Source organism: Heterodontus francisci, chromosome 30 (genome assembly GCF_036365525.1).
Source record: "Heterodontus francisci isolate sHetFra1 chromosome 30, sHetFra1.hap1, whole genome shotgun sequence".
NCBI lineage: Eukaryota > Metazoa > Chordata > Chondrichthyes > Heterodontiformes > Heterodontidae > Heterodontus > Heterodontus francisci.
The window spans coordinates 1,869,093-1,884,932 of NC_090400.1; the positions used below are offsets into that span (position 1 = coordinate 1,869,093).

The 15,840-nt window shown below is 49.1% G+C and overlaps 1 protein-coding gene across 3 annotated transcripts in view; it reads left to right on the top strand.

Moving 5' to 3' along the window:
- Positions 1 to 4,616: 4,616 nt before the first annotated feature.
- LOC137346457 (collagen alpha-1(XXVI) chain) overlaps positions 4,617 to 15,840 on the top strand; it is a 564,356-nt gene continuing 553,132 nt past the window's right edge. For all 3 annotated transcript variants that reach the window (XM_068009905.1, XM_068009907.1, XM_068009906.1), the window contains exon 1: positions 4,617 to 4,912. In XM_068009905.1, coding sequence (XP_067866006.1) covers positions 4,761 to 4,912 — 152 coding nt within the window. In that variant the 5' untranslated portion in view covers positions 4,617 to 4,760. The remainder of the gene's footprint in view (positions 4,913 to 15,840) is intronic.

The following is a 15,840-nucleotide window of genomic DNA, read 5'->3' on the forward strand; positions in this document are numbered from 1 at the left end:
CCTTTTTTCATGTTGTTTGGTGCGGTGTATCAGTCCACCTTTCGGGCAATGACCCTGAGCTCCAAGCACCCATTGAAGCAGGCAGACTGTGGCGGGACAGAACCTTATTGACCGGGGGCTGCCCGGTTTGAGGCGGGCGGTAGCTGTCCAGTGAGGTGCAATGACCTCTCCCACCGACAAAGGCAACCCGTGGCGCCCAGTTTCTACGCCAATTTATCTGGACTTATAACCCGTAACTGCTGCCTTCCGTGTTGTTTTAGTCGCTGTGAGGCAACTATGGAGTGACCTCTCCATGGCGCATGCCTGGGCAAATTTATGGAGGTTGAGAGTTGCCCAGTCGTCAAAACCCCCCTCTCGGCCTTTCTGGTGGGGTCCAAAGGAGTGCAGGACACGACGTTTGGCACCAGTATGGCTGCAGGAACTGCCGGAAACATGCCAAAGGTGACACATGACCGCCTACGGGGTTCCGCTGATTACGGATGAAATATTATCAGACAACAGACTACAGTTCATGAACAAATGTTTTACTCAGTTTGCCGTGAAGATGGCCTTTCAGCATCTTCCGAGCTCACCGAGGTATTCACAGTCCAATGATGAGGCAGAACAAGATGTGAGAACCATAAAATCTTTACGCAAGAAAAATGAAGATCTTCCTATCTCACTCCTAGTTTATTGTCCAATGCCACTGGCAGAATTACGAATGGGAAAGAAGTTAAGAACACAGTTTCCCGTATTGCCTTAACCAGTAATGCCTGAATTGAAGACTCAAAACTACGAGAAAGTTTGAGAAAGAAAAATCTCCTCCAGAAGGAAACAAACCCGGAATTACAATAGGAGATTTCAAATGAGAAGCTTACCCAAATTAAACAATCCCAGTTTGGATACATAACCTGGAACAAGAAGGTCCAGTAATCCATAAACATGAGGACTATCAGCAACCATATGTTATACAAACGAACGAAGGGAACATATGAAAGAATCGGAAGAATAACATTCTTATTCCGCAAAAGCAACTGCCAGTAATCCATCTGCAAGATCCAGATGAAGAGGAACAAACCCAAACTGAATGGAAGACTACAACCTGTAGAAACGAAAAACCAAGTCAGCAACCCAGACTTCCTACAAAGACAACTGATCGTCCCAGACAGATTACAACCAGATTGGGGAGAGTTGTCAAATTTCCGATGAGACTGAATGTAAAGTCAGAGACAAAGTAGTAGGAAAGTCATAAATGTACATATGTTTGGAAAAATGTTGGCTAAGGACTTGAGGGCGATGTAGTATAAGGTTGTAAATGGTTCATAGGAACATAGGAGCAGGAGTAGGTCATTCAACCTATCGAGCCTGCTCCACCATTCAAAAATAATAATCATGGATGATCATCCATTTCAATGCCTTTTTCCCACACTATCCTCATATCCCTCAGTGTTATTTGTATTTAGAAATCTGTCAGTCTCTGCTTTAAACATACTCAATGACTGAGCTTCCACAGCCCTCTGGGGTAGACAATTCCAAAGATTCACAACCCTCTGAGTAAAGAAATTTCTCCTCATCTCTGTCCTAAGTGGCTTCCCCTTATTTTGAAATTGTGTCCCCTAGTTCTAGATTCCCCAACCAGGGGAAACATCTTAGCTGCATCTACCCTGTCTATCCCTTTAAGTATTTTGTAGGTTTCAATGAGATCAGCCCTCATTCTCCGAAACTCTAGAGAATATAGGCCCAGTTTCCCCAGTCTCTCTTCATAGGACAGTCCCACCATCCTGGGAACAAGTCCAGTGAACCTTCATACCAGACAGTGAGACAGACCCCTCCCACTGTACGAGCGATGATGTAACCATCACATCAGATAGGTTTGAGGAGAAGAAGGTATAGCAGCACAAAGGATGCTAGCTTAGGTGGCTTGTGGAGAGTGTATATAGTAACTGTAAATAATAAAGAGTTGTTAGTTAACCTTTACTGGAGTCTAAGACTCGACGAACAGCACCTCATCTTCCGATTCGGCACTCTACAGCCTTCTGGACTCAATATTGAGGTCAACAATTTCAGAGCATGGCTTTTTAAAAAATTTAATTTAATTAAATTTTATTCCATTTTTTTAACTATGGGCCTGTCTTAAACTTGTTTATCATGTTTTTGATTTTGGACAGAGCTGTTCATTATTCTGCCATTAACACTCTCTCAGAACAAATGCTTTGTCTTTTCATATGACTATTAGCACTTCCTTTGCCTTTGTTTGGTGACATCCTTGTCATTTAATCTCTCCTGCCCTTTCCCCTATCACACACTTTCCCTTTGTTCTTCTTCCCCCCTCCCTCTTTTCACTTGCTCAAAGCCTGTTACATTTCTAATCTTTACCAGTTCTGATGAAACGTCACAGACCTGAAATGTTAACTCTGTTTCTCTCTCCACAGATGCTGCCAGACCTGCTGAGGATTTCCAGCACTTTTCTGTTTTTATATTAGTAAGTTACTAGGACTGTGTATATGTGAGAGACAGAGTTATTGGGTCTGTGTGTGTGAGTTACTGGGAATGTATGGGTGAATTGCTGGGAATGTGTGTCTTACTGGGACTACGTTTGACTGTGTGGGTTACTAGGACTACGTTTGTCTGTGTGTGAGTTACTGGGACTGTGTATGTGTGTAAGAGAGAGAGAGTTATTGGGTCGGTGTGTGTGTGCATGAGTTACTGGGACTGTGTATGTGTGTGTGAGTGTGTTATTGGGTCTGTGTATGTGTGTGTCTATGAGACAGTTACTGGGTCTGTTGTATATAGGTTATTGGGGCTGTATGTGTGTATGGGTTATTGGGACTGCGTGTGTGTTACTGGGACTGTGTTTGTCTGTGTTAATGTGACTGTGTGTGAATTAATTTTTTTTTATTCCTTCATGAGATGTGGGTGTGTATATTTGTGTGTTACTGGGACCCTGTGTATGTGTGGGTTACTGGGACTGTGTGTAAAGGCCTGCTACCTGACCCGAACTCGACGACATGTGTCGGGTTTGGGTCGGCTTGGGCCCCTCTTCCGGGTCCGGTTTTTGGGCTCAGGTCGGGTCGGGCCGGACACACAGTGCTCTGCCGGTAAGCATTAAAAATAAAAAACTTACTTGAGCTGGGAGTCCGCGATGAAACTGAGTCTGCGCAGAGAGCGAGTGACGTCACTGTGACATCATCATGCATGCACTGCAGCTTCGTGGAGCTTCCCAGTCGGAAGGTAAGTAAAAGGATGGTCGGGTCGGGTCGAGTGGGGTCGGGCTCGGGGCGAAATTGGAGGGCCTCGGGCCGGCTCGGGCTCAAAGTGGATCGGTCAGGTTGGGGTTGGGCTCGGGCTCAGGTTCTTTTTCCCGACCTAAGCAGGCCTTTAACTGTGTGTGTATGTGTGTGAGTATAGGTTACTGGTAGTGTGTGTGAGTGTGAATGGGACTGTGTGTGTGTGTGTATGTGTGAGTTACTGGGACTGTGTGTATGTGTAGGTTACTGTGTCTGTGGGTGAGTTACTGGGTCAATGTGTGTACGTGTGTGAGTTAATGAGACTGTGTGTGTATTGGTTATTGGGACTGTGTGTGAGTGTGAATGGGACTGTGTGTGTGTGTGTGTTCCTGGGACTGTGTGTGTATGTATAGGTTACTGTGTCTGTGTGTGAGTTACTGGGTCAATGTGTATATGTGTGTGAGTTAATGAGACTGTGTGTGTATTGGTTATTGGGACTGTGTGTGAGTGTGAATGGGACTGTGTGTGTGTGTGTGTATGTGTAGGTTACTGTGTCTGTGTGTGAGTTAATGAGACTGTGTGAATGGGTTATTGGTACTGTATGAGTGTGAATGGGACTGTGTGTGTGTATGTGTGAGTTACTGGGACTGTGTGTGTATGTGTAGGTTACTGTGTCTGTGTGTGAGTTACTGGGTCAATGTGTATATGTGTGTGAGTTAATGAGACTGTGTGTGTATCGGTTATTGGTACTGTGTGAGTGTGAATGGGTCTTTCTGTGTGTGTATGTGTAGGTTACTGTGTCTGTGTGTGAGTTAATGAGACTGTGTGTGTATGGGTTATTGGGACTGTGTGTGAGTGTGAATGGGACTCTGTGTGTGTGTATGTGTAGGTTACTGTGTCTGTATGTGAGTTACTGGGTCAATGTGTGTATGTGTGTGAGTTAGTGAGACTGTGTGTGTATCGGTTATTGATACTGTGTGTGAGTGTGAATGGGAGTGTGTGTGTGTGGGTTACTGGGACTGTGTGTGTATGTGTAGGTTACTGTGTGAGTTACTGGGTCAATGTGTGACTGTGTGTGTATGGGTTATTGATACTGTGTGTGAGTGTGAATGGGAGTGTGTGTGTGTGGGTTACTGGGACTGTGTGTGTATGTGTAGGTTACTGTGTGAGTTACTGGGTCAATGTGTGACTGTGTGTGTATGGGTTATTGATACTGTGTGTGAGTGTGAATGGGACTGTGTGTGTGTGTGTGTGTGTGTGTGTGAGAGGGTTACCGGGACTGTGTGTGGATATATATGAATGGACCGGAGTAAGTCCTCTGAAATGGGCCGGCCGATGCAGCAGGAACTAGCTAGTTTTGAGAGCTCAGTCTGTTGGGACCTGTTGGACTCGCCACCAGAACCAGGAGACGGGGCAGCTCTGGCTGCAACTCTCTCCTGGACAAACGGAGTGGAGTGATGCTGCTCCCGGTCACACAGTGAACACCAGCGGGGGATCTTCCAGAGATTGACCGAGCGGCACTGAGCCCAGCTCTACCTTCGCCACCGTCCCGGGATGACCTCGTTTCTCCTGCTCTGGTGCCTGCTCCAGGTGCTGGGATTTTCCGGCGCCACCGCCTTCCACTATCCGATCGCAGCGGCCGCTCTCCAGCTCGGTGCCCCGGAGCAGACGGCGGGACAGTCGGGCAGCACCGCCAGCATCCGCCGGTAAGCAAACGGAGTGAGAGCGGAGGGAGGTGGGGAGCAGTATTTGTGCTGGTGGGGGAGACTGGTGGGGGGGAGTGGGGAGCAGTATTTGTGGTGGTGGGGGGGAGTGGGGGAGACTGGTGGGGGGGGGGAGTGGGGAGCAGTATTTGTGGTGGTGGGGGGGAGTGGGGGAGACTGGTGGGGGGGGAGTGGGGAGCAGTATTTGTGGTGGTGGGGGGGAGTGGGGGAGACTGGTGGGGGGGGGGGAGTGGGGAGCAGTATTTGTGGTGGTGGGGGGGAGTGGGGGAGACTGGTGGGGGGGGAGTGGGGAGCAGTATTTGTGGTGGTGGGGGGGAGTGGGGAGCAGAATTTGTGGTGGTGGGGGAGACTGGTGGGGGGGAGTGGGGAGCAGTATTTGTGGTGGTGGGGGGAGTGGGGGAGACTGGTGGGGGGGGGGGAGTGGGGAGCAGTATTTGTGATGGTGGGGGGGAGTGGGGAGCAGAATTTGTGGTGGTGGGGGGGAGTGGGGAGCAGAATTTGTGGTGGTGGGGGGGAGTGGGGAGCAGAATTTGTGGTGGTGGGGGGAGTGGGGAGCAGAATTTGTGGTGGTGGGGGGGAGTGGGGAGCAGAATTTGTGGTGGTGGGGGGGAGTGGGGAGCAGAATTTGTGGTGGTGGGGGGGAGTGGGGAGCAGAATTTGTGGTGGTGGGGGGGAGTGGGGAGCAGAATTTGTGGTGGTGGGGGGGAGTGGGGAGCAGAATTTGTGGTGGTGGGGGGAGTGGGGAGCAGAATTTGTGGTGGGGGGGAGGAGACTGGTGGGGGGGAGTGGGGAGCAGTATTTGTGGTGGTGGGGGAGACTGGTGGGCGGGAGTGGGGAGCAGTATTTGTGGTGGTGGGGGAGACTGGTGGGGGGGGAGTGGGGAGCAGTATTTGTGGTGGTGGGGGAGACTGGTGGGGGGGGGGGAGTGGGGAGCAGTATTTGTGGTGGTGGGGGAGACTGGTGGGGGGGGGGGGAGTGGGGAGCAGTATTTGTGGTGGTGGGGGAGACTGGTGGGGGGGGAGTGGGGAGCAGTATTTGTGGTGGTGGGGGAGACTGGTGGGGGGGGGAGTGGGGAGCAGTATTTGTGGTGGTGGGGGAGACTGGTGGGGGGGAGTGGGGAGCAGTATTTGTGGTGGTGGGGGAGATTGGTGGGGGGGGGAGAGTGGGGAGCAGTATTTGTGGTGGTGGGGGAGACTGGTGGGGGGGAGTGGGGAGCAGTATTTGTGGTGGGGGGGAGTGGGGAGCAGTATTTGTGGTGGTGGGGGAGACTGGTGGGGGGGAGTGGGAAGCAGTATTTGTGGTGGTGGGGGGGAGTGGCGAGCAGAATTTGTGGTGGTTGGGGAGTGGGGAGCAGAATTTGTGGTGGTGGGGGAGACTGGTGGGGGGGAGTGGGAAGCAGTATTTGTGGTGGTGGGGGGGAGTGGCGAGCAGAATTTGTGGTGGTGGGGGGGAGTGGGGAGCAGAATTTGTGGTGGTGGGGGGGAGTGGGGAGCAGAATTTGTGGTGGTGGGGGGGAGTGGGGAGCAGTATTTGTGGTGGTGGGGGGGAGTGGGGAGCAGTATTTGTGGTGGTGGGGGGGAGTGGGGAGCAGAATTTGTGGTGGTGGGGGGGGAGTGGGGAGCAGTATTTTTGGTGGTGGGGGGGGAGTGGGGAGCAGTATTTGTGGTGGTGGGGGAGGAGTGGGGAGCAGTATTTGTGGTGGTGGGGGAGGAGTGGGGAGCAGTATTTGTGGTGGTGGGGGGGGGGGTAGTGGGGAGCAGTATTTGTGGTGGTGGTGGGGGAGTGGGGAGCAGTATTTGTGGTGGTGGTGGGGGAGTGGGGAGCAGTATTTGTGGTGGTGGGGGGGGAGTGGGGAGCAGTATTTGTGGTGGTGGGGGGGGAGTGGGGAGCAGTATTTGTGGTGGTGGGGGGGGAGTGGGGAGCAGTATTTGTGGTGGTGGGGGGGGGAGTGGGGAGCAGTATTTGTGGTGGTGGGGGGGGAGTGGGGAGCAGTATTTGTGGTGGTGGGGGGGTGTGGGGAGCAGTATTTGTGGTGGTGGGGGGGTGTGGGGAGCAGTATTTGTGGTGGTGGGGGGGGAGTGGGGAGCAGTATTTGTGGTGGTGGGGGGGGGAGTGGGGAGCAGTATTTGTGGTGGTGGGGGGGGGAGTGGGGAGCAGTATTTGTGGTGGTGGGGGGGAGTGGGGAGCAGTATTTGTGGTGGTGGGGGGGGGAGTGGGGAGCAGTATTTGTGGTGGTGGGGGGGGGAGTGGGGAGCAGTATTTGTGGTGGTGGGGGGGGAGTGGGGAGCAGTATTTGTGGTGGTGGGGGGGAGTGGGGAGCAGTATTTGTGGTGGTGGGGGGGAGTGGGGAGCAGTATTTGTGGTGGTGGGGGGGAGTGGGGAGCAGTATTTGTGGTGGTGGGGGGGAGTGGGGAGCAGTATTTGTGGTGGTGGGGGGGAGTGGGGAGCAGTATTTGTGGTGGTGGGGGGGAGTGGGGAGCAGTATTTGTGGTGGTGGGGGGGAGTGGGGAGCAGTATTTGTGGTGGTGGGGGGGAGTGGGGAGCAGTATTTGTGGTGGTGGGGGGGAGTGGGGAGCAGTATTTGTGGTGGTGGGGGGGAGTGGGGAGCAGTATTTGTGGTGGTGGGGGGGAGTGGGGAGCAGTATTTGTGGTGGTGGGGGGGAGTGGGGAGCAGTATTTGTGGTGGTGGGCGGGGGGGGGGGGAGGCGTTGTTTACTGAGCTTCACTATTGCAGAATTTGAGAAATGGATTTGGATGGGGTTACTGTAAATGCTTAATGTGTGAATTATGTAGCTAGTTAGTGTAACTGGTTAGTGTGTGACTAGCGAAACTGGCACGTGAAGCTAGTTATTGTGGGGCGAGTGGAACAGGTCAATGTGGAATTTGTAGAGCTGTTCAGTTTGGGACTAGTAAAGTCGGTTACTGTCAGGCTAGTGTAGGGCTGGTAGAACTTGTTAGCATGTGACTAGTAGGACCGTTTGATATTAGTATTGGTTAGTGCAGGAGTGGTGGAACTGGCTTGTCTCGGACTAGTGAAACTAACGGGTTAATGTGGGGTCAGTGGGACCAGTTATGGAGGAAACAAAACTAACTAGCAAGATGTTGGAATGAATGTAAGTTAGAAATGAAAAAAATACTTGCATTTATATAGCACCTTTCACCCATAGCGTTTTACAGCCAATTAAGTAATTTTAAATTGTAGCCACTGTTGTCATGTCGGAAATGCAGCAGTCAATTTATGCACAGCAAGCTCCCACAAACAGCAATGTGATGATGACCAGATAATCTGTTTTTGCAATGTTGATAGAGAGATAAATATTGATCAGGACACTGGGGATAATGTGCCTGTTCTTCTTTGACATGGTGTCATGGGATCTTTTACATCCACCGGAGAGGGCAGACGGTGCCTTGGTTTACTGTCTTGTCTGAAAGACGGCACTTCTGACAGTGCAACATTCCCCTAGTATCTGCACTGGAGTGTCAGCGTATATTTTTGTGCTCAAGTTTCTGCATGAGAAAGGTTGACACATCGCAGGCACTAGTTTCCACATTGGGTTACGATATAGTGGCTATAACGGAGACCCGGAATGGGAACTAAACATTCCTGGATACAATGTATTCGGGAGAGATAGGGAAAGAAAAAGACAGAAGGTGGGGAGGTGGCAGTGTCGATCAAGGATAATATTCCAGTTCACCAGAGGGACGATATTCAAGACATTCAGACTGAATCTTTTTGCTCAAGAAATAGAAAAGGAACTGTTATACTGCTGGGTGTTTACTATGGACCCCCAAAAGTGAGAAGGAGATAGAGGAGCAAATCGGTAGGCATATTTCAAAAAAATGTAAAAGTAATAGAGCAGGAATAGCAGGAGGCTTCAACTACTGAGGAAAAAACAGGATAAAATGGTAAGGAGGGTGAAAATTCCAAAACTCTGTACAGGAGCACTTCCTTAATCAGTGTATTTTGAGCTGAATGTGGAAGGAAGCAATGCTGGACTGTTTCAAAATTCATTTCATGGGTTGTGGTCGTCGTTGGCAAAGCCAGCATTTATTGCCCATTGCTAATTGCCTTTGAGAAAGTGGTGCTGAGCTTACTTCATAACCGCTGCAGTCATGTGGTGAAGATACACCCACAGTGCTGTTCGGGAGGGATTTCCAGGATTTTGACCCAGCGACAGTGAAGGAACAGCGGTTATAGTTCCAAGTCAGGATGGTGTGTGACTTGGAGGGGAACTTGCAGGTGTTGGTGTTCCCATGTATTTGCTGCCCTTGTCCTTCCAGGTGGTAGACTTTGCGGGTTTGGAAGGTGCTGTCGAAGGAGGCATGGTGACTTGCTGCAGTGCATCTGCCACTGTGCGTCGATGGTGGAGGGAATGAATGTTTGTAGATGGGGTGCTAATCAAGCGGGCTGCTTTGTCCTGGATGGTGTTGAGCTTCTTGAGTGTTGTTGGAGCTGCACCCATCCAGGCAAGTGGAGAGCATTCCATCACACTCCTGACTTGTGCCTTGAAGGTGATGGACAGGCTTTGGGGAGTCAGGAGGTGAGTTACACACCGCAGAATTCCCAGCCTCTGACTTGTTCTTGCAGCTATGGTATTTATATGGCTGTTTCTGTTAGGTTTTTGGTCAATGGTTAAACCCCAGGATGTTGATAGTGGGGTCTTCAGCGATGGTAATAGAAACATAGAAAAATAGGAGCAGGAGTAGGCCATTCGGCCCTTCAAGCCTGCTCCACCATTCAATATGATCATGACTGATCATCCAAACTCAGAAAACTATTTCCGCTGTCTCCCCGTATCCCTTGATCCCATAGCCCTAAGGACTATACCTAACTCTTTCTTGAATATATTTAATGATTTGACCTCAACTGCTTTCCGTGGTAGAGAATTCCACAGGTTCACCACTCTCTGTGTGAAGCAATCTCTCTTCATCTCAGTCCTAAATGGCTTACCCCTTATCCTAAGACTGTGTAATGCTGTTGAAAGTCAAGGGGAGAGGGTTAGATATTCTACGGTTGGCGATGGTCATTGCCTGGCACTTGTGTGATGCGAATGTTACTTGCCACTTGTCAGCCCAAGCCTGAGTGTTGTCCAGGTCTTGCTGCATGTGAATGCGGACTGCTTCAGTATCTGAGGAATTGTGACTGTTACTGAACATTGTGCAATGATCAGCGAACATCCCCACTTCTGATCTTATTAGAATTAGAATTAGAATTAGAATATTACAGCGCAGTACAGGCCCTTCGGCCCTCGATGTTGCGCCGATCATCTGACCTACACTATTCCATTTACATCCATATGTCTATCCAATGACCACTTAAATGCCCTTAAAGTTGGCGAGTCTACTACTGTTGCAGGCAGGGCGTTCCATGCCCCTACTACTCTCTGCGTAAAGAAACTACCTCTGACATCTGTCCTATATCTTTCACCCCTCAACTTAAAGCTATGTCCCCTCGTGTTTGCCATCCTCATCCGAGGAAAAAGACTCTCACTATCCACCCTATCTAACCCTCTGATTATCTTGGATGTCTCTATTAAGTCACCTCTCCTCCTCCTTCTCTCTAACGAAAACAACCCCAAGTCCCTCAGCCTTTCCTCGTAAGACCTTCCTTCCATACCAGGCAACATCCTAGTAAATCTCCTCTGCACCCTTTCCAAAGCTTCCACATCCTTCCTACAATGCGGTGACCAGAACTGCACGCAATACTCAAGGTGCGGCCTCACCAGAGTTTTGTACAGCTGCATCATGACCTCGTGGCTCCGAAACTCGATCCCCCTACTAATAAAGGCTAACACACCATACGCCTTCTTAACAGCCCTATTAACCTGGATAGCAACTTTCAGGGATTTATGTACCTGGATACCAAGATCTCTCTGCTCATCTACACTACCAAGAATCTTCCCATTAGCCCAGTACTCTGCATTGCTGTTACTCCTTCCAAAGTGAATCACCTCACACTTCTCCGCATTAAACTCCATTTGCCATCTCTCAGCCCAGCTCTGCAGCCTATCTATGTCCCTCTGCACCCTACAACACCCTTCGACACTATCCACAACTCCACCGACCTTCGTGTCATCCGCAAATTTACTAACCCACCCTTCTACACCCTCATCCAGGTCGTTTATAAAAATGACAAACAGCAGTGGCCTCAAAACAGAACCTTGCGGTACACCACTAGTAACTAAACTCCAGGATGAACATTTGCCATCAACCACCACCCTCTGTCTTCTTTCAGCGAGCCAATTTCTGATCCAAAGCTCTAAATCACCTTCAACCCCATACTTCCGTATTTTCTGCAATAGCCTACCGTGGGGAACCTTATCAAACGCCTTACTGAAATCCATACACACCACATCCACGGCTTTACCCTCATCCACCTGTTTGGTCACCTTCTCGAAAAACTCAATAAGGTTTGTGAGGCACGACCTACCTTTCACAAAACCGTGCTGACTATCGCAAATGAACTTATTCTTTTCAAGATGATTATAAATCCTGTCTCTTATAACCTTTTCCAACATTTTACCCACAACCGAAGTAAGGCTCACAGGTCTATAATTACCAGGGCTGTCTCTACTCCCCTTCTTGAACAAGGGGACAACATTTGCTATCCTCCAGTCCTCCGGCACTACTCCTGTCGACAATGACGACATAAAGATCAACAACAACGGCTCTGCAATCTCCTCCCTGGCTTCCCAGAGAATCCTAGGATAAATCCCATCTGGCCCAGGGGACTTATCTATTTTCACTCTTTCCAAAATTGCTAACACCTCCTCCTTGTGAATCTCAATCCCATCTAGCCTAGTAGGCTGTATCTCAGTAATCTCCTCGGCAACATTTTCTTTCTCTACTGTAAATACTGACGAAAAATATTCATTTAACGCTTCCCCTATCTCCTCTGATTCCGCACACAACTTCCCACTACTATCCTTGATTGGCCCTGTTCTAACTCTTATCATTCGTTTATTCCTGATATACCTATAGAAAGCCTTAGGGTTTTCTTTGATCCTATCCGCCAATGACTTCTCGTGTCCTCTCCTTGCTCTTTTTAGCCCTCCCTTTAGATCCTTGCTGGCTAGCTTGTAACTCTCAAGCGCCCTAACTGAGCCTTCACGTCTCATCCTAACATAAGCCGCCCTCTTCCTCTTGACAAGCGCTTCAACTTCTTGAGTAAACCACGGCTCCCTCGCTCGACAACTTCCTCCCTGCCTGACAGGTACATACTTATCAAGGACACGCATTAGCTGCTCCTTGAATAAGCTCCACATTTCGTTTGTGCCCATCCCCTGCAGTTTCCTTCCCCATCCTACACATCCTAAATCTTGCCTATTCGCGTCATAATTTCCTTTCCCCCAGCTATAATTCTTGCCCTGCGGTATATACCTGTCCCTGCCCATCGCTAAGGTAAACCTAACCGAATTGTGATCACTATCGCCAAAGTGCTCACCTACATCTAAATCTAACACCTGGCCGGGTTCATTACCCAGTACCAAATCCAATGTGGCATCGCCCCTGGTTGGCCTGTCCACATACTGTGTCAGAAAACCCTCCTGCACACACTGGACAAAAACAGACCCATCTAAAGTACTCGAACTATAGTATTTCCAGTCAATATTTGGAAAGTTAAAGTCCCCCATAACCACTACCCTGTTACTCTCGCTCCTGTCGAGAATCATCTTCGCTATCCTTTCCTCTACATCTCTGGAACTATTCGGAGGTCTATAGAAAACTCCCAACAGGGTGACCTCTCCTCTCCTGTTTCTAACCTCGGCCCATACTACCTCAGTAGACGAGTCCTCAAATGTCCTTTCTGCCGCTGTAATACTTTCCTTGATTAACAATGCCACACCCCCCCCTCTTTTACCCTCTTCTCTGTTCTTACTGAAACATCTAAATCCCGGAACCTGCAACATCCATTCCTGCCCCTGCTCTACCCATGTCTCTGAAATGGCCACAACATCAGGATCCCAGGTACCAACCCATGCTGCAAGCTCACCCACCTTATTCCGGATGCTCCTGGCGTTATGTTGGAGGGAAGGTCATTGATGAAGCAGCTGAAGATGGTTAGGTTGAGGACACTACCCTGAGGAACTCCTGCAGCAATGTCCTGGGGCTCAGATGATTGACCTCCAACAACCACAACCATCTTCCTTTGTGCTAGGTATGATTCCAACCAGTGAAGAATTTTCCCCTTCAATTTTATGCATGCTCCTTGATGCCACACTGGGTCAAATGCTGCCTTGATGTGAATGGTAGTCACTGTCACCTCACTTCTTGAATTCATTTGTTTTATCCATGTATAGAATAAGGCGGTCATGAAGTCACGAGCCGAGTGGCCCTGGCGGAACCCAAACTTTACATCGGTGGCAGGTTATTGCTGAGCAAGTGCCGCTTGGTAGAACTATCAATGACCCCTTCCATCACTTTGCTGATGATTGAGTTTAGACTGATAGGGCGCTAATTGACTGGATTGGATTTGTCCTGTTTTTTGTGAACAGGACATACCTGGGCAATTTTCCACATCGTCAGGTAGGTGCGAGTGTTGTAGCTGTACTAGAATAGCTGGGGTAGGTGTGTGACTAGTTCTGGAGCACAGCCTTCAGGTCGAACAGGTAGATACTCAACCGGACCTGGGGGTTCGTTTTAAAAGCAATCTTCAATGAGAATTCCACATTCAGTGGATAACCTCCAAAGCAACAGGGTTCTTGGATTTCTGAGGAGGAATCTTTGGTACTATAACAAAAATATTCAAAATTACAGCTTACCAAACATTTCTTCGTCCACTCCTGGAGTATGCAAGTTGTGTGTGGGATCATTATATGGCAAGACATATAAATAAGCTTGAAGTGATCCAAAGATGTATGGCAGGATTCTGCATGGATCAGTATGGGAAATACACCAGTGTCACATCCTTGATCATCCTTGGAATGGGAATCACTACAGCAAAGAAGGAAAAAGGTAGACTGGTCGTGTTCTTTAAAATAGGGAGTGAACTGGTGGGAAGTGACAGAAACAGTACCCAATGCCCTCAGGCAATGAGAAAATACGAGGTAGCCATCCACATAGACTCTCTTGGAAACAAATGGTCTTTGTAGTCTATCAACAATCTTTCTTTCCAAGAACAATACAACAGTGCAATAAGTTGCCAAAGGAAATAGTCATAGTCCCATCACTTGAAATTTTCAAGACCCATCTTTACGTCATCTCTATTTATAAGTTGTTCATTATCATGACTACCATATCAGCGGGTTTAACTAGCATTAACCACATCCATAATGTTGGTGGAATACAGATGACAGTCTGTGATATGGACACAACCAGAGCAGAAGTAATACTGTCGGGATGTTGTCAGGACCCATTGCCTTTACAGTATCCAGTGCCTTCAGCCGTTTCTTTATATCACGTGGAGTGAATCGGATTGGCTGAAGACTGGCATCTGTGATGCTGGGGACTTCAGGAGGAGGCCGAGATGGATCATCCACTCGACACTTTTGGCTGAAAATGGATGCAAATGCTTCAGCCTTGTCTTCTTTGCACTGATGTGCTGGGATCCCCCATCATTGAGGATGGGAATAAAAACAAGAAATGCTGGAAATACTCTGCAGGTCTGGCAGCATCTGTGAAGAGAGAAGCAGAGTTAACGTTTCAGGTCAGTGACCCTTCATCAGAACTGCATTCTGAGTATTTCCAGCATTTCTTGTTTTTATTTCAAATTTCCAGCATCTGCAGTATTTTGTTTTTAATTGAGAATGGGAATATTTGTGGAGTCTCCTCCACCTGTTAGTTGTTAAATTGTCCACCACCATTCACGACTGGATGTGGCAGGACTGCAGAGCTTAGATCTAATCTGTTGGTTGTGGGACCACTTGGCTCCATCGCATGCTGTTCCGCTGCAGTGCGGTGTTGTAGCTTCACCAGGTTGACACATCATTTTTAGGTGTGCAGGTGCTGCTCCTCCAGCACTCTTCATTGAACCAGGGTTGGTCCCCTGGCTTGATAGTAATGGTAGAGTGGGGGATATGCCAGGCCATGAGATTGCAGTTGAATACTGTTCTACTGCTGCTGATGGCTGACAGTGCTTCACGGATGTCCATTATGAGCTGCCAGACCTGTTCTGAATCTATCCCATTTAGCACAGTGGTAGTTCCACACAACATGATGGAGGCTGTCCTCGGTATGAAGATGGGGCAGGACTGTGAAGTAGGGCGGCACGGTGGCACAGTGGTTAGCACCGCAGCCTCACAGCTCCAGGGACCCGGGTTTGATTCTGGGTACTGCCTGTGTGGAGTTTGCAAGTTCTCCCTGTGTCTGCGTGGGTTTTCTCCGGGTGCTCCGGTTTCCTCCCACAAGCCAAAAGACTTGCAGGTTGACAGGTAAATTGGCCATTATAAATTGTCACCAGTATAGATAGGTGGTAGGGAAATATAGGGACAGGTGGGAATGTTTGTTGGGAATATGGGATTAGTGTAGGATTAGTATAAATGGGTGGTTGATGTTCGGCACAGACTCGGTGGGCCGAAGGGCCTGTTTCAGTGCTGTATCTCTAATCTAATCTAGTCACTCCTACTAATAATGTCATGGACAGATGCAACTGCAACAGATAGATTGGTGAGGACAAGGTCAAGTAGGTTTTTCCCTCTTGCTGGTTCCCTCACCACCTGCCGCAGACCCAGTTTGGCAGATATGTCCTTCAGGACTTGGCCAGCTTTTAAAAAAAATTGATTCATGGGATGTGGGCGTCGCTGGCTATGCCAGCATTTATTGCCCATCCCTAATTGCCCTTGAGGAGGTGGTGATGAGCTGCCTTCTTGAACTGCTGCAGTCCATGTGGGGTAGGTACACCCAAAGTGCTGTTAGGAAGGAGTTCCAGGATTTTGACCCAGCGACAGTGAAGGAACGGCGATATCGTTCCA